The sequence below is a fragment of the Hyperolius riggenbachi genome, chromosome 3, assembly GCF_040937935.1.
Source record: "Hyperolius riggenbachi isolate aHypRig1 chromosome 3, aHypRig1.pri, whole genome shotgun sequence".
Taxonomy (NCBI): domain Eukaryota; kingdom Metazoa; phylum Chordata; class Amphibia; order Anura; family Hyperoliidae; genus Hyperolius; species Hyperolius riggenbachi.
Genome location: NC_090648.1, coordinates 343,508,677 through 343,526,676, shown reverse-complemented (window position 1 = coordinate 343,526,676; position 18,000 = coordinate 343,508,677). Strand labels below are relative to the sequence as shown.

General features: G+C 44.3%; 1 protein-coding gene across 1 annotated transcript in view; it reads left to right on the top strand.

Annotated features, from left to right (window-relative positions):
- Window positions 1-18,000, top strand: part of NR1H4 (nuclear receptor subfamily 1 group H member 4) — a 178,171-nt gene that overhangs the window by 96,045 nt on the left and 64,126 nt on the right. The window contains exons 4-5 of the mRNA XM_068276980.1: window positions 8,101-8,241; window positions 15,793-15,926. Coding sequence (XP_068133081.1) covers window positions 8,101-8,241; window positions 15,793-15,926 — 275 coding nt within the window. The remainder of the gene's footprint in view (window positions 1-8,100; window positions 8,242-15,792; window positions 15,927-18,000) is intronic.

Sequence of the window (18,000 nt, the reverse complement as noted above, 5' to 3'; positions counted from 1 at the left end):
TAAGAAACTGCTCCATGGACTGATTGATCCTCTCTGTCTGCCCATTAGTCTGGGGATGGTAACCTGAAGAGAATGATAAAGAAATCCCCAGATCTTTACAAAAGGCCCTCCAGAACTTTGACACAAATTGTACCCCCCTATCAGATACAATATCCACCGGAATTCCATGTAACTTAAAGATGTTATTAATAAATAAATCTGCCAATTTACGGGCAGATGGAAACCCAGACAGAGCAACGAAATGTGCCATTTTACTAAATCTGTCCGTAACAACCCAGATGACAGTGTTACCTTCAGATTCAGGCAGCTCCCCCACAAAATCCATGGAAATGTGGGACCATGGAACCTGTGGAGAAGGCAGGGGCTGAAGAGAGCCTGCTGGAGCTTTTCTGGAGGACTTACTCCTGGCACAGACAGAGCAGGACTTAACAAATTCCTCACAATCAGACATGTAAGAAGGCCACCAGACTGCCCTATTCAAGAGTTCCTGGGTTCTGGCAATACCTGGATGTCCCACATTCTTATGTTCATGAAACATCTGGAGCACCCGTTCCCGAAAACGAATAGGGACGTACAGAAGTCCCTCAGGTTTTCCATTGGGAACATTGGACTGGCATGCAATAAGCGATTTTGACAAGTCTTCGGAGATCTCAGTGGCTGCCAGAAAATACCTCTCAGGTAGAATATTGACAGGAGTGGCTGGTGGGGCAGATTCAGATTCAAAACACCTGGATAAGGCGTCAGCCTTAACATTCTTATCCCCAGGCTTATAGGTTATGATAAAATCAAACCGGGAAAAAAAAAGTGCCCATCTCGCCTGCCTGGGTGTTAACCTCTTGGCCTTCTCAATGTATTCGAGGTTCTTATGGTCAGTATAAACAGTAAAGGGAAATTCTGCCCCCTCTAACCAATGACGCCACTCCTCTAGAGCTAACTTAACAGCCAACAATTCCCGGTTCCCCACATCATAATTCCTCTCTGCCGGTGCAAACTTTCTTGAAAAAAATGCACAAGGATGAACCTTATTATCAGGTCCAAAAGCTTGCGAGAGGACTGCCCCAACCCCAACCTCCGATGCATCTACCTCTACTATGAAGGGGCGGGTGACGTCAACATGACGCAATATGGGGGCGGAACAAAAAGATTTTTTTAATGATTGAAAGGCCTCAATGGCTTCTGGTGACCAGTTAGTCGCATCAGCGCCTTTCTTGGTCAACTGGGTCATGGGGGCAACAACTGAAGAGTACCCCCTAATAAACCGCCTATAATAGTTAGCAAAGCCTAAAAATCTCTGCAGGGCTTTGAGGCCTGAAGGTTGCGGCCAATCCAACACTGCTGAGACTTTGCTTGGATCCATTGCCAGTCCAGAGGTGGATATAATATACCCTAAAAATGCCACCTCTTTCACCTCGAAGAGGCATTTCTCCAGCTTAGCATATAACTGGTTCTCCCTGAGCTTCTGTAACACAAATTTTACATGCTTCCTGTGTTCCTGTAAATTTTTTGAAAAAATTAAAATATCATCAAGATAGACCACTGTAAACCTGCCAGACACATCTCTGAAAATATCGTTTACAAACTCCTGAAAGACAGCTGGGGCATTGCACAATCCAAAGGGCATAACTAAATACTCATAGTGACCGTCAGGAGTGTTAAATGCGGTCTTCCACTCGTCGCCCTCTCTGATCCGAATAAGATTGTATGCCCCCCTCAAGTCTAACTTTGAAAAAACACAGGCCTCAGTAATCTGAGTAAACAGGTCATCAATGAGTGGAAGAGGGTATCGATTTTTTATGGTGATTTTGTTTAGCTGCCTGTAGTCTATGCAGGGGCGAAGACCACCATCCTTCTTTTTAACAAAAAAGAAACCTGCACCAGCAGGAGACTTGGAGGCACGGATAAATCCCTTCTCCAAGTTCTCCTTGATGTAATCTTTCATTGCCACCTTTTCAGGGCTGGAGAGGTTGTACAAACGACCCCTAGGAGGCAGTGTACCCGGTCTCAATTCAATGGGGCAGTCATAGGGTCTATGTGGAGGCAACCTGTCAGCAGATCGAGGACAAAATACGTCGGAAAAATCAGTGTACTGAGGTGGGACCCCCTGGACCTGGACCTCTGAAGCACACACAGAAATGGATTTAAGACAATTCTCCTGACAATAGGAGGACCAGGCAGATAATTGGCCCTCTTTCCAGTCTATTTGAGGGGAATGCTTCTTCAACCATGGTAGCCCCAATATGACGGATGAGGTGGCCATCTTTAAAACATAGAACTGGATGACCTCAGTGTGCAATACTCCAACCTGAAGTGTGAGCGGCGGAGTTTGACAAAGAGGTGTCTTGTTCTGTAAAGGAGAGTCATCGATTGCTGTAACATAAATGTGTCTTTGTATGGGAAGAATGGGAATGTTAAAGTTTAAAGCCAGGTCTCTGTCAATGAAGTTGGCAGCTGACCCAGAGTCAACAAATGCAGAGGTTAGGAAGTCACTGTTCTCCCAATGAAGAGAACAGGGCAGCAAGATTTTATTCTGACATGGAGGTAGAACTGGCTCGCTTAGGGTGGTACCTCCAACCATCCCTAAGCGGACAAGTTTTCCGCCTTCTTACTGCAGTTCTGCACTCGATGACCCTTTTCCCCACAATATAGACACAGACCCTCCTTCCTTCTCCTAGCTTTCTCAGCGACTGAGAGTCGTCCGTGCCCCAACTGCATTGGCTCCTCCTCTGGAACCTCAGGGGAACCAACAGTAGAGGGCGTTCTAACTAGCACAGATGACCTGCCCTTTTTATGATAGCGAATGCGTCTATCGATCTTAACCGATAAGGCAATAGCTGCATCTACATCTTTGGGCTCAGGGTGGCTTATCATGACATCAATAATGGACTCGGAGAGACCGGTCATGTATGTGTCTAGAAGAGTGAACTGATCCTACCTCACTGAGACCGCCCACCTTCTAAACTCGGCAGCGTACTCCTCAACCATACGATTGCCTTGCTTTAGGCATCGGAGTTTACGCTCAGCAGTGCCGGCTAAATCAGGATCCTCATATATGATGGCCATGTTCTTGAAAAACTCGGACACTGAAGATAAGGCAGAGTGACCCTCAGGTAAGCTGAACGCCCATGTCTGAGAATCCCCTTGTAACAAAGTTTTAATAAAAATTACTCTCTGTACCTCAGAACCAGATGATATGGGCCTCATCTGAAAATAGGCTAAACAACGATTTTTGAAATTACTGAAGTCGGACCGAGAACCAGAAAATCTTTCAGGAAGAGCCATCTTAGGCTCGCTACTGGCTGGGGAGGGTAGAACATTAAGTGGTGCCGGCAGTTTCTGAAAGGCCTCAGTCAGCTGGTTGATCTGGACCTGCTGAGCAGCAACGGTGTTTCTAAGCTCATCGACTGCCGCAGTTAAAGTCTGCAACTGCTCGGCAACTCCCTCCATGTTACTTTTACTGGTCTGCAGTACTGTAATGTTGTGGTGTTTGGTGTATACACTTCAGAGTTTTCTGATTATTAGTGATCCGCAGTATCACTAGTAATACAGATATATTTGATTATATGGTGATCTGCGGCATCACCAATAATACAAATATTTATGCGTACTCTGGAAAACAAGGTACAGATAACTTGTGGAAAACCCACCACACTGACGTTAACTCAGAGGGATGGAGACCTCTGGAAGGAAGGGCAGTGTGTGCGATTCTGCGACTAGGATAAGAACGCAGAATTGCGTTCCTCAACAGTAATGATATGCTGAGGAGTTACTGAGTTCCCCGCAAGAAGAACTCAGCAGAGTTAACCCTTTAGTGGAAAACCCACTAAAGGGGGCAAAGTCAAACGGAAAAACGGTTCGGTATCAGAACTGGCAAAGAAGTACCGAATCGACAGACAGAAATCAAGATTAGAGGTCAAGCCAAGGTCAGCAACGGGAAATCAGATGAGCAGAGGTACAGAATCGAGAAACACAAGGGTAGTCAGAAGCCAAGCCAATAGTCGGTAACGGTACGGGCTGGCGAAGTACAAAATCAGGAGGCAAGAGGATAAAGAGATAACAGGCAAAAGGTCATACACAATATAATGCAATAGTACTTTAGGCTATCAACAGAATCTGGCTAAGTGTGGATCCCCAGCTCCAGCTGGTTCTAGCACACTTTGGGATCTGACTAGGGTCTGAGTGCTAACACACAAGTATTCGCTGACTGCAGACAACTTGCAACTGACAGAATGCCTGCTTTTATACTGTGCTGGACTCAAACAGCCCACCCAGCCATTCAACCAATCACAACGTGGCTCAAGGACCTTGCAGTACAGCTCAAGGACCTTGCTGAGGTCAGCTGACCAGCTGGTCAGCTGACTCTCTTTCTAAGAGTATAAAAGGCTCTACTGCACACGCGCGCGGCCCCTACGGGGTCCAGACTGTCATGAGAGGTGTCTCGGCGAGCAGCATGCCATGAGGCCTGTGAAGGTGTTCCAGGAGTGCAGCCTCGACGTGGAGTACGCTGAGAGGTCTGCGACTGAACGGTGGATCGTGCTACCGCTGCGGACGTGGACGTTTCTCCGCGTTCCGCATGCGGCCATGCGGGCGGTTGCGCTGCTGATGCGGACGCGGACACACGTCCGCGTTCAGCCTGCTGTTGCCTCATTACACCACTTCACCTCTAAGGGTTTTTCCCCCTTAAAAACTGAGCAATTTTCACATTTCAGCTCTGCTTCCATTAATTCGGCAATAACTTTATCAGTACTTATCACACCTATCTATATCTTGTTTTTTCTACACAAACTAGGGTATCTTTGAGGAGTACCTTTTTTTGCTAAGAATTATTTTATTGTATGTGCAATTTAACAGGAATGATAGGAAGAATAATAGGAAAAAATTCATTATTTCTCAGTTTTCATGCATTATAGTTTTAAAATATAAAAGTGTAGATAAAACCCACACATTTTATTTGCCCATTTGCCCTGGTTATTACAGCATTTGAATTATGTCCCTAGTTCAATTTATGGTGACAATATTTTATTTGGAAATAAATATATGGAAATGGTATTTTTCCATTTTGTGTTTTTGTTTTTTTCGTTGTACTCTATCATTAAATACAAGTCCTTAGTTGCAAAAAATAACAGTATTACACCCTCATGGCATACATATTTGAAAAATGGAGTCCCTAAGATAACAATTTATGCATTCTCTTTCCAATTCATTCTTTCTTGTTTTGATTTTTTTATTTTGGTACAGAAGGAAAATAACAATTTTATTGCTTTTGATTCAGTTTGTCACTAAAAATAATTCAAACGACATAAGCCTTCTGGCTGGAAATGGAGAGACATTTGGGGCCTCCATATTTGAAGGCGACCACTCTGGGGTGACTGAGTCTCTGTTGTAGCTTTTGCCTCTGCCTTGATGGCCTGCTCGGCCCTGGCCTGGCTGCCCTCTCTGATTGCCATTGCCACTGTTAATAGCAACACTGCCTGCTGTACTATAATCTGGTGAGGCATTGGCCCTTCCCTTCAAAGGGTTATATATATGTAATGTTACAGCAGGTATAGCGGGGGAAAAAAATCTATGTGGAAAGAGAGGAGAACTAAAGTGGAAGGAGAGGGGTTGGCACAGGGAGACAAGGGGTTAACTGGGCTTGCTATGGGCAAATACAGTAATGTATTTGTAGCATGTAGCTAAAACCAAATTTGTGAGTCTCTATTATCTTCAGATCATGGAGGCAGAGTGGTCTGAAGGTATAGTAACAGTTATATGAAACTTTGTAATATTTACTAACTTTAAATGAATGGTGACTGTTCACTGCCTGGAACAGTCATCAATCATTCCATTTAACACTTTGACTGGTTTTGGCACCAATCACAGGCTTGCCGCATACACGCCTGCGCGCAGTGATCGTATACAAGGACGACTAATGCGCTTTGAGTCCTATGGGAGAAAAGCGCTTTACAAATGTTATTGTATTGTATTGTATTGTATTGTATTGATTATCTACGCCCCTGTGAGCAGAAATGTGGTTTTGAAGGGACATAGATACTCGTCCTGTGGGAGGGTAAGTGTTTACGTTATACCTGACATTTTGTCCCACATGCAAGTTATTTTGACCACACCCTCAATTTGCTGGAGTGCTCATAGTGTGCGACATATTTTTTTTTTTTGTTACCTGCACACTGAAGGGGACATGCTGCTGCACCCATGGTATATGGTTTATTTCCTGAGGACATGTTTTATATGACAAAACATAATAGGCATAGTGTACCTAGGGGTCATCCACAAAAATTGTGTTTAATTTCACTTATTCAACCCCCTAGCAATCTCAAGAAAAGTGATACTGCCCTTGTTTATTTTTTACTAATGTGTGTTCCCAAAACATGCTGAGCAGTGGACAATTAAAGCTCATCAGAACTTTGGATAAATCACAGTTCTCACAACACATTTGTTTCTGCTCCTTAAATATGTGGTAAATAAATATTTAAATATATATAACTGTAATTTCTATAAAACTATTGTTATTTTGTGTGGGATTCACATTTTCTTGTCCCAAACGCAGTCCAACATTCAGTTTGCTATCATAGGAAATAAAGAAGTTATTCATAGTCAAACCAGCACAGTGCAAACATAGGAAAAAATCAGTTCTTCAATCACTTGCATACCAGCAGTCTCTGGCCCTTTAAGGACCAGAGACTGTTGGTACCAAAAACAGAGCTTACTGAGCTCTCGCCACATGGAATCGCTGCTGTTGCCGTTCATGCTGCTCACCAAAGCCCACTCACTCTGCCGTCACTATGACAACAGAACTCTGTGAGCCTGTCAGGAACCAATTTCATTGGCTCCTGATTCTGTGATCAATGTGAGACAATGAGATTGGCGTATAGTGATCACAGGGTCAGGAGCCAATGAAATCGGTGCCTGACTGGCTCACGGAGCTCTGGTGTCATACCAACAGCAGGGCAAGTGGGCTTTAGCAATGGGATAGCATCATAATCGGCAGCAGCAACGGGAGCGTGCGGTGGAGAAGTTGAAATCTATGTCCTGGCAGGGATAACAGGTCCCAAACATGGCGCAGATTTCAACTAGTGTCATCCGAAAGCGGTTATGCTTAAAAACTTAAAAGTAGATTTCATGTTTTATTGTTTGTACTCAATGACAATGTCTTTTAAGTGTCCCAAAGCTAAAATATATGAACTATTGACCTTTTTAGCTATCCCTGCACTCAGATGCTGTTCTCTTCCAGGAAAGAGTTCTATGGTTGTAATTTTTTTTTATCAGTGAGGGTAATGCTATAGTCCAGCTGGGACCTAACTGAAGAGAAACTTGCACACCTGAATGGTTAATTCTTTTAGTTAGAAAAAGAAGGAAAAGAAACAAAGAACTATTTACCTGTTTCTACATACAAAGAATGTTGAACAATTAAAGGAGTACTGTAGGGGGGTATGGGGAAAAAGAGTTGAACTTACCTGGGGCTTCTAACGGTCCACTTCAGACATCCTGTGCACCCGGTCCCCGCCTCCGGTTCACTTCCGGAATTTGCGACTTTAAAGTCGGAAAACCACTTCACCTGCGCAGCTGCGCCTTCCCTGCCGCTGACGTCACCAGGAGTGTATTGCACAGGCCCAGTACGGTCTGCGCCTGCACAGTATGCTCCTGTTGATGTCAGCGGGAGCAAGGACATGGCCGCGCAGGCACAGTGGTTTTCTGACTTTAAAGTCGGAAATTCCAGAAGTGAACCAGAGGCGAGGACCGGAGCATCAGTGAGTTGCTGCGCAGGCACAGGACATCTGCAGATGACCATTAGAAGCCCCAGGTAAGTTCAATTCTTTTTTCCCCCTTACCCCTCCTATAGTAGACCTTTAAAGTCACTAACTTTCCCTCAACATTGCTCCCGATCTAATGATCCATCCACAGTCTAGAGCTAAATTTAGAAGATAGGCAATTAACTAATAGTATCTGTTTTTGGGACGTGGAAGGAAAATTCCCACACAGGAGAAAATGCTAACTCCTTGAAGATTGAGTCATTGCTGGTAAAAAAAAAAGCTGGAGTTTTTATGCTGCAAGACCACCAAGCTACTTCACATAAATACTTACCACTCTGTTTTTAACCTGCAGGGTTTTTCAGACGAAGTATTACTAAAAATGCTATTTACAAATGTAAGAATGGAGGTAACTGTGAAATGGACATGTACATGAGGAGGAAATGTCAGGAGTGTCGACTAAGGAAGTGTAAACAGATGGGCATGCTGGCTGAATGTAAGTAAATGGAATTGTGCTGCTTGGCAGACTGTATTCCTTTGCCAAATTGCTGCCTAGTGATTAATCAAGGTCATGTGTTTACATTAGACACCATGGTGTCACTAAGGTGATAAGTGATTACATGATAACATTTATGGAATGTGATATTGTTATCATTAATAAGATTTTCGTATCTGAAGATACACTGAGTACTGATCTAAACTTTCTGATAATACTGTTTTATAATTAACAGCTCTGTAAAACTAAATGTGTGTACACACCTTTAACCACTTGCCGACCGCGCACTCATAACGCGCGTCGGCAAAGTGGCAGCTGCAGGACCAGCGACGCAGATCTGCGTCGCCGGCTGCAGGCTAATTAATCAGGAAGCAGCCGCTCGCGCGAGCGGCTGCTTTCTGTCAATTCACGGCGGGGGGCTCCGTGAATAGCCTGCGGCCCGCCGATCGCGGCTCGCGGGCTAAATGTAAACACAAGCGGAAATAATCTGCTTTGTTTACATTTGTACAACGCTGCTAACAGTAGCAGCGTTGTACCAGATCAGCGATCCCCGGCCAATCAGCGGCCGGGGATCGCTGTCACATGACAGGCAGGAGCCTGTTAGAGGCTGCACAGGACAGATCCGTTCCTGTGCAGCCTCCGATCTCCGGGGAAGGGAGGGAGGAGAGGGAGAGGGGGAATCCTGCGGTGGAGGGGGCTTTGAGGTGCCCCCCCCCCCGCCAGCCACACACAGGCAGGAGCGATCAGACCCCCCCCAGCACAACATCCCCCTAGTGGGGAAAAAAGGGGGGCGATCTGTTCACTCTGCCTGGTGTTTGATCTGTGCTGGGGGCTGTAGAGCCCACCCAGCACAGATCAGCGAAAACAACGCTGGTTCTTAAGGGGGGGGGTAAAGGCTGGGTCATCAAGTGGTTAAAGGGTACCTTAACTCTTAAGATAAAAATGTTTTTCACATACCTGAGGCATCTACCAGCCCCCTGCAGCCATCCTGTGCCCTCGCAGTCACTCACAGCTCCTCCGCTTCCCCGCTGCCAGCTAGTTTTGTTTTTGCCGACTTGGAGTCAGCGGGCGGCAACAAGTACCTTTGCACGCATTTCCGCTGGTGCAGGAAGCTATCGCGGACATTAAAACGTACATTTTTATGTGCTAATGTCCGCGATAGCGGGGGACATCTGCGGGGAACCATTAGAAACTCCAAGTAAGTTCAAATCTGTCAGCCATACTATCTCAGAAAAAAAACCCACATATATAGGTAGATAAATACTTGCTCTACTTATTTAACACATGTATTGTACTGTCCATGTTTTGATTTTAATGATTTTACTACAAAAAAATAGAGAAAATCCTTCTTAGCATTTCCCATTTTAACTGTGGCTATTTTGAAGCCAATCCTGGTGTCATTTCTTGCCTTACTCTCCTCTGCCTGATTGTGTATGCATTGCCTGTCCTCCACTATAGAAAGTGCATTGTCTCAAGAAATATGAGAATATGAGAAATATTGCCCAATCAGAGAGGAACAGAGGTGTGGGACGGGAAAACAGGAGGGAAAGAGGCTTCAGCCAATCAGGCTGCATTAGTTAAGTCTGGGGGAAAGTAGAGAAGCGAAAAAGGACAACCCAACATGCTCTGCAACTTCCTTTGTGCGTACCAAATTTTGTACCAAATAAGAGTCAGGTAAACTGGGGAATGATTGATTATTTATCAACAAGAAAAGTAATAGTGATTTTAACTTTTGGATTACCTAGTTAACATCCTTATTACTTGTTTACCAGATAAAAATAAAGAATTGATTTTTGATTTTATGCCCAACAGGTACACTTTAACCACTTAAAGAGACACTGAAGCGAGAATAAATCTCGCTTCAGTGCTTATATTCAGCAGGGGCATGTGTGCCCGTGCTAAAACGCTGCTATCCCGCGGCTACACGGGGGTCCCTTACCCCCCAACCCCCCCCCTGCAAAATCTACGACCAACTTGGTCGTAGATTTTGCTGCTGTTGAGGCAGGGCTAACGGCTGCAGCCCTGCCTCTCAGCGCCGTCTATCAGTGGCGCATCGCCGCCTCTCCCCTGCCCCTCTGAGCAAAGGAAGACTGAGAGGGGCAGGGGAGAGGCGGAGATACGCACTGACAGATGCGCGTGAGGCAGGGCTGCGGCAGTTAGCCCTGCCTCTATGTGGAAGAGATCCCCGGGAACAACGGAGAGGATTTGGGAGGTAAGGGACCGCCGTTTAGCCGCCTAATGGCGGCGTTTTAGCAGGGGCACATATGCCCCTGCTGAATATGAGCTCTGAAGCGAGATTTATTCTCGCTTCAGACTCTCTTTAAGGACTGCAGCCTTAAACCCCCTTAAAGCGGACCCAAACCAAACATTTTTTTTTATTAAAAATATTTAGTTGCACCACTCTGACACATACAAAGATAAATAAACACTCCTTCAAACCCATGATCATTTCAGTGCATGCTTTTCACCCTTTTCTTTTTATATCTAGGGTTATACTGGGGGCAGCCATTAGCAATTCCTCCATTGCTGGACACCATCTACTCCACCAGTTTGCCGGAAAAATCCCGGCAATTTGAAAAGAAGGGAGGGGTTCCTCCAATAAATGTAAAATATTTTATACTTGTCATCATGCAGCTGAAAAAAGGCTGCTATTTATTATTATAATTTAAAAAATAGATTTTATTTCTGAAATCTTGTATTTTTAATTTGGGTCCACTTTAAAGGGACTCCGAGCTCAGCAAAAAAAGTAAAGTTGTACTCACCAGGGTCTTTCTCCAGCCCAGTGCTGGTCGGGAGGTCCCACGCCGGCGTCCTGGCTCCTCTCCTTCACCCCGCTCCGGTATGGCTGACAGGCCGCAGCCCGGGCGACACTCGGTGGAGTGTCGGGCTGCAGCTTCCGCGTATGACGCGGATTACGTCACACGCCGGCCGCCTCGCGTCATCACGGCGGCCGGCGTGAAAGTACTGCGCATGCGCGCTTTAATCGCGCATGCGCAGTACTTTCACGCCGGCTGCCGTGATGACGCGAGGCGGCCGGCGTGTGACGTAATCCGCGTCATACGCGGAAGCTGCAGCCCGACACTCCACCGAGTGTCGCCCGGGCTGCGGCCTGTCAGCCATACCGGAGCGGGGTGAAGGAGAGGAGCCAGGACGCCGGCGTGGGACCTCCCGACCAGCACTGGGCTGGAGAAAGACCCTGGTGAGTACAACTTTACTTTTTTCGCTGAGCTCGGAGTCCCTTTAAGGACCAGACACTTTTTTTTTCCCATTCAGACCACTGCAGCTTTAACGGTGTATTGCTCGGTCATACAACCTACTATCTAAAATGAATTTTACTTCCTTTTCTTGTCACTAATACAGCTTTCTTTTGGTGCTATTTGATTGCTGCTGTGATTTTTAGTTTTTAATATATTCATCAAAAAAGACATGAATTTTCTCAAAAAAATGATTTTTTAACTATCTGTGCTGACATTTTTCAAATAAAGTAAAATGTCTATATACATTTTTGTCTAAATTTATTGTGCTACATGTCTTTGATCAATAAATAGACACTTATTGGATTTTTTGGGGGGGTAAAAGTTATAGACTTTACAAACTATGGTGCAAAAAGTGAATTCCAGGATAGTATAAATACCCTAAATGACCCCATTTTGGAAAGAAGACATCCCAAAGTATTCACTAAGAGGCATGGTGAGTTCATAGAAGATTTTAGTTTTTGTCACAAGTTAGCGGAAAAGGACACTTTGTGACAAAAAATAAAAATAAAAAAAGGTTTCCATTTCTGCTAACTTGTGACAAAAAAAATGAAATCTGCCACAGACTCACCATGCCCCTCTCTGAATACTTTGGGGTGTCTACTTTCCAAAATGGGGTTATTTGTGGGGTGTGTTTACTGTCCTGGCATTTTGGGGGTGCTAAATTGTAAGCACCCCTGTAAAGCCTAAAGGTGCTCATAGGACTTGCGCCCGCATCCCTGCACATGATCCCTGGCTAATCAGTCCCCCAGGTGCCGCCTCCAATCGGCGTTGCGCAGTCCTGGGGGTGCCACCTTGCTGCCGCCAATAGGTAGTGGGCGGTTGGCAAGTGGTTAAGGACCACAGACTACTGGTACAACAAATGGGGCCTACCGACGTTATGTAGCACGGATTTGCTGCTACTGCTGAAATTGAAACTCACTTACTCTTCCATCGCTAGGACGATAGAGCTCTGTTCAGGAGCCTATTTCATTGGCTCCTGACCCTGTGATCAATGTGAGCCAATGAGATTGGCTCACAGTGATCTCAGGGTCAGTGCTGTCATACCAACTGCAGGGCGAGTGAGCTGTGGCGGCGGGCAGTTGAAATCTATGCCCTGGCAGGGATAACAGCTTCCAAATAGGGCGTAGCTTTCAACTAACACAGTCCAGAAGAGGTTAAAAGGAACATCTACATTATTTCTGATTTCAAAAACTTTATAACTGTGTCACCTTCAAAACAAAAGTTTAAAATTATTGTATTTTATTTTGAATTAATTATGGCTGATACCTACAAAATAGATAAGTGCAAGACAAAATGGCAGGCAGATATTCCACTATTGACAGATGAAGACTGGGTGGAGGTGTACAAACAGCATTTTCTTCTAAGGATCATCTAAATTAACTTAAATGTATCAACAGAATATACTATACACCCCAGAGGCTAGCTATAATAGACCCTGCCAAAGACCCTCTCTGTTTCCAAATGTAGAAGAGAAGCAGGCTCCTTTCTGCACATGTTTTGGAATTGCTATTTTGCCACTAATCTCTGGACACAGGTAGAGAAAGTTCCCACCACTCTACTCAAAAAAACAATAACATTAAACCTCAAAATGGTACTACTTGGCATCACAGAGGAAACAATTAAAAACAAACACAATAAAATTCTCTTCCGACTGCTCTATTTCTATGCCAGACATGAAAATTCTTTTAAAGTGGTCAGGTTCAGCTCCTCCAACCACAAACAACTGGATCACTGAGATCAATAAATCACTACCACTCTATAAACAAACATACGCTAGCTGAGGATGTCAAGTTTGACAAAATATGGTCTGGCTGGATGGACTGCAAAGAACTGGTGGGTGGTGGTGATTAATAGGATGAGGTTGGGTAGTGGGGGCAACGGACCCTAAATCTTTCCATTTTTCTTCTTTCTTCTTCTGACTTTCTTACCTTTTATTCCTAACTCCTCTTTTCTTCCTTCCTTTCAGCACAATTAATAGCCCTTAAAGAGACACTGAAGCGAAAAAAAAATTATGATATTATGATTTGTATGTGTAGTACAGCTAAGAAATAAAACATTAAGATCAGATACATCAGTCTAATTGTTTCCAGTGCAGGAAGAGTTAAGAAACTCCAGTTGTTATCTCTATGCTAAAAAGCAATTACGCTCTGCTACTTTCAAAGTCGTGGAGAGAACTGTTATCTGACTTTTATTATCTCAAGTGTTATTGAACTATTTACTTTTTCTCTGCCAGAGGAGAGGTCATTAGTTCATAGACTGCTCTGAAAGAATCATTTTGACTGCTAAGTGTTGTGTAATCTGCACATATTATAGAATGATGCAATGTTAGAAAAAACACTATATACCTGAAAATAAAAATATGAGAATATTTTCTTTGCTGCTAAACTTCTAGTAATTATTCATAGTACACAACCAATTCATTATATCATATTTTTTTTTCGCTTCAGTGTCTCTTTAACGCAGGGGTCTCAAACTCAATTTACCTGGGGGCCGCAGGAGGCAAAGTCAGGATGAGGCTGGGCCGCATAAGGAATTTCACAACCGCGGCGCATCGCCGCCTCTGCCCGCCCCTCTCACTCTTCCTTCACAGAGAGGGGCGGGGAGAGGCGGGATCCGTGCGGCGATTGACATCAGGAGGGGCAGAGCTGAAGCTGAAAGCTCTGCCCCTCCCAGGAAATGCCAGCGGATTGCCCCCCGGGCAATTTGGGGGCTCTGCAGCCCTCGTTTAGCGGCGGGGATGCGGCGGATTACTTGGGAGCACTGAAGCGAACTATAAGGAAGCTTTTGCCGGCGAGGGCCACAAAATATTGTATCGAGGGCCGCAAATGGCCCGCGGGCCGCGAGTTTGAGACCCCTGCCTTAACGGGAAGCTTAAATTTATAGGCTGGTGGGTCATACTAGACATATCTGAGGCCTGGTGCACACCAAAAACCGCTAGCAGATCCGCAAAATGCTAGCAGATTTTGCAACGCTTTTTGTTATTTTTCTGTAGCGTTTAAGCTAGCATTTTGCGGTTTTGTGAAGCGTTTTTGGTGTAGCAGATTTTATGTATTGTTACAGTAAAGCTGTTACTGAACAGCAACTGTAACAAAAACGCCTGCAAAACCGCTCTGAACTGGCGTTTTTCAGAGCGGTTTGCGTTTTTCCTATACTTAACATTGAGGCAGAAATGCATCCACAATCCAAAAAATGCCTCACCCAGGGAGTATGCGTTTCTGCAAAACGCCTCCCGCTCTGGTGTAAACCACCCCATTGAGATACATTGACCAAGCGGATCCGCAGCCGCAAGCGGCTGCAGAAACGCTGAAAAAGCCGCTCGGTGTGCACCAGCCCTTAGGCCTGGTGCACACCAAAAACCGCTAGCAGATCCGCCAAATGCTAGCAGATTTTGAAACGCTTTTTCTTCTTTTTCTGTAGCGTTTCAGCTAGCATTTTGCGGTTTTGTGAAGCGTTTTTGGTGTAGTAGATTTCATGTATTGTTACAGTAAAGCTGTTACTGAACAGCTACTGTAACAAAAAACACCTGGCAAACCGCTCTGAAGTGCCGTTTTTCAGAGCGGTTTGCGTTTTTCCTATACTTAACATTGAGGCAGAAACGCATCCGCAATCCAAAATCTGAAGCAGCCCGGGAGTATGCGTTTCTGCAAAACGCCTCCCGCTCTGGTGTGCACCAGCCCATTGAAATACATTACCCTAGCGGATCCGCACCCGCAAGTGGATCGCAAACCGCAGCAGAACCGCTCTGGTGTGCACTAGGCCATAGTGTCCTTTCTTCACAGAGGGACACTGTTCTACATATACAATGTTGTCCCCCAGGGGCCATTCTATAATTACAGCAAGATGTGCGGTCCCTTCTCTCAGTTGGCTTCATTGGTCACGGGAAGCACTATCTCCGATGCACAGATGTACCACCTATCAAATATCATTGAATGTAAAGTATACCGCAATGGTTGGTAAAGTCATGATTATGTACTGGTTTATACTTCGTGGACCAATAGGTCGACTTTTTCAGAATTTTGTTTAATCTCAAGGAATGCCTGAATTTGTGCGCATCCCTCAATGTTTGTATTTTTTTTATGTCAAAATCAATAAAAAGATTTGTTAAAAAATAAATATATATACTGTATATTGTATGTAATTACAGTTACCTTGCTACATGCTAGGTATACTTCTAACTTAAAATGATGTACTTTTCATATAACCGTATGCCTAATCAGCAAAGAGCATAACATATTTTACACATAAGAGGCCCCAAAATTGAGTTCTGATTGCAGTAACTTGATATTTTTTGTAGGTTTGCTGACAGAAATTCAGTGTAAGTCTAAAAGACTACGAAAACATGTAAAGACCCCCTCTGAAAAATCCTTTAGTGAAGAAAATGATGTGTTAGAAGCAAAACAGGTGACGTCTACCACAAAAACAAATAGCGTAAGTACAGTCCTTTCTTTGTACTAACATACATACACTGGTACTGGCACGCAGAATGTCAGATAGATTTTAATACAATTTAAGCCTTTAGGCACATCCCCTGCCCAACATTCTCTAAAGAGGAGAGTTTTTCCCCAGTTCCATCAATATAAATTGATCAATTTATATTCCCCAGTTCCCCTGTATTATCGAATTGGATGAAAATCGGTGCCGCCAAGTGCATGCCCGACCGACAAAGCAACCAATTTCGGAAGGAAATTGGTCACATTGTTGACCACGCATGCTGCAAGATGTCGGGCCGAAGTTGATTGGTCGGGTGTGCGGCAGTAAGGCGGCCGATTTCAGAATGAGCGACGAAACTACAAAACCCTCGCTGCAATGTATAAATGTGCCCCCCATGTGTGCATTTATACATTACCTGTCCGCCTGTCCAGTGTCTGCCTCCATGCGGTGTCCGTCCATCTCGCCGAGTTCTGCATACACGCATTAACGGTAGCAGCGCATAGCGTCTGACGTCAGAAGCTATGCGCCGCTAGAGTGTACACGTGTATGTGGCTGTTAGAACCCCGCAAGTTGGATGGAAATCACGTGGAGGCTGACACCAGACAGGTAATGTATAAATGCACATATGGGGGGCACATTTATACATTGGGGGGCATCGGCGGTGTGGACGCGGTGGGCTCAGCCTATTCCCTGAAGATTTTATGCTGAAATCAGATGGCAATCGGCCTATAGTATATGGGCAGCTTCGACAAAGAGACAAATTTATCTCTAATCGGATAGAGATAAATTTCTCTCTTTGTCGAATCTGTCCATAATCGTCAGGTCTATGGCTACCTTTAGAGGAGACTTAATTAACATGTAAAAATACATACAGGGACAACATAACAGCTTGGCAGATGAGCTTTTTGTCCCTAAGCTTGTGCAAAGGACTAGGGGACATTATCTGGGCACGGAGGAAAAAAGTTTTAGCAATTTATTTAGGAAAGAGTTCTTTACAGGAAGAATGATTAAAATGTGGAATCTATTTCCATAGGAAGTAGTTATGGCAAATTCTATATCTGCATTTAATGGGGCTTAGATGCTTTCCTTGTGTTGAAAGACAACCATGTTTATGATTACAGTATAATCTCGTTATAATAAACTCTGGTATAGTAAACATTTGGGTATTTGAGTACTATGGGAGAAAAGCGCTATAGAAATGTTATTGTTATTGTTGTGTAGTTAACTTCCTCTCCAGGAAAAAAGGAACTGAATATGGCAGCCTCCATAGCCCTTTTGCTTCAGTTGTCCTTTAAGTGACAAAAATGAATGCTGACCAACTCAGCCTGTAGCTAGCGGCCACAGACAGCGCCTCCTTGACCGTGCTCCCATCGCTGGGACCATTTGCTGCTTGCGTGGCATCAATTTTTATGAACTGTGCAAACCTATAACACTCCCGGGTACAGGAGCATGTACGAGGAGGCGCGCAGCCCTGGGCTGCACAAGCAGCTTCCGGAGGAGCACTGTGGCTGCAGGAATCGGAGCAAAATGATGGCTAGTGATGCTTGGATACCCCTTTTTATAATTCGAGTTTGGTCGAATTCAAATAGTAAATTATTCGAATTCGGTCGAATATTCAAGTCGAATATTTTTTACTATTCGATTCGACCTCGGACTTCGACCTCACTATTCGAGTCGGTATTCGAGCTCATTATTCGAGCTGACTATTCGAATTGGCCTTAAATAGCTTCCAACACTTGTTTTGAGGGTGAATGATGCAAGAAACATCTTTTTTTCCAAGTAACAACAGCAAGTGATTTTGTGGGGATGTTCCTTTAAAAAAAAAAAAGGTGGAAAGAGAAGTTGTGTCCAAAATGTTGTTCAGTACTGTATATACTTCTTCTTCTTTATCTTCTATATCTTCTTCTTCTTCTTCTATATCTTTTTCTTCTATATCTTCTTCTTCTATATTTTCTTCTATATCTTCTTCTTCTTCTTCTATATCATCTTCTTCTTCTTCTTCTTCTTCTTCTTCATCTTCTTCATCATCATCTTCTTCTTCATCTTCTTCTTCTTCCTCATCATCTTCTTC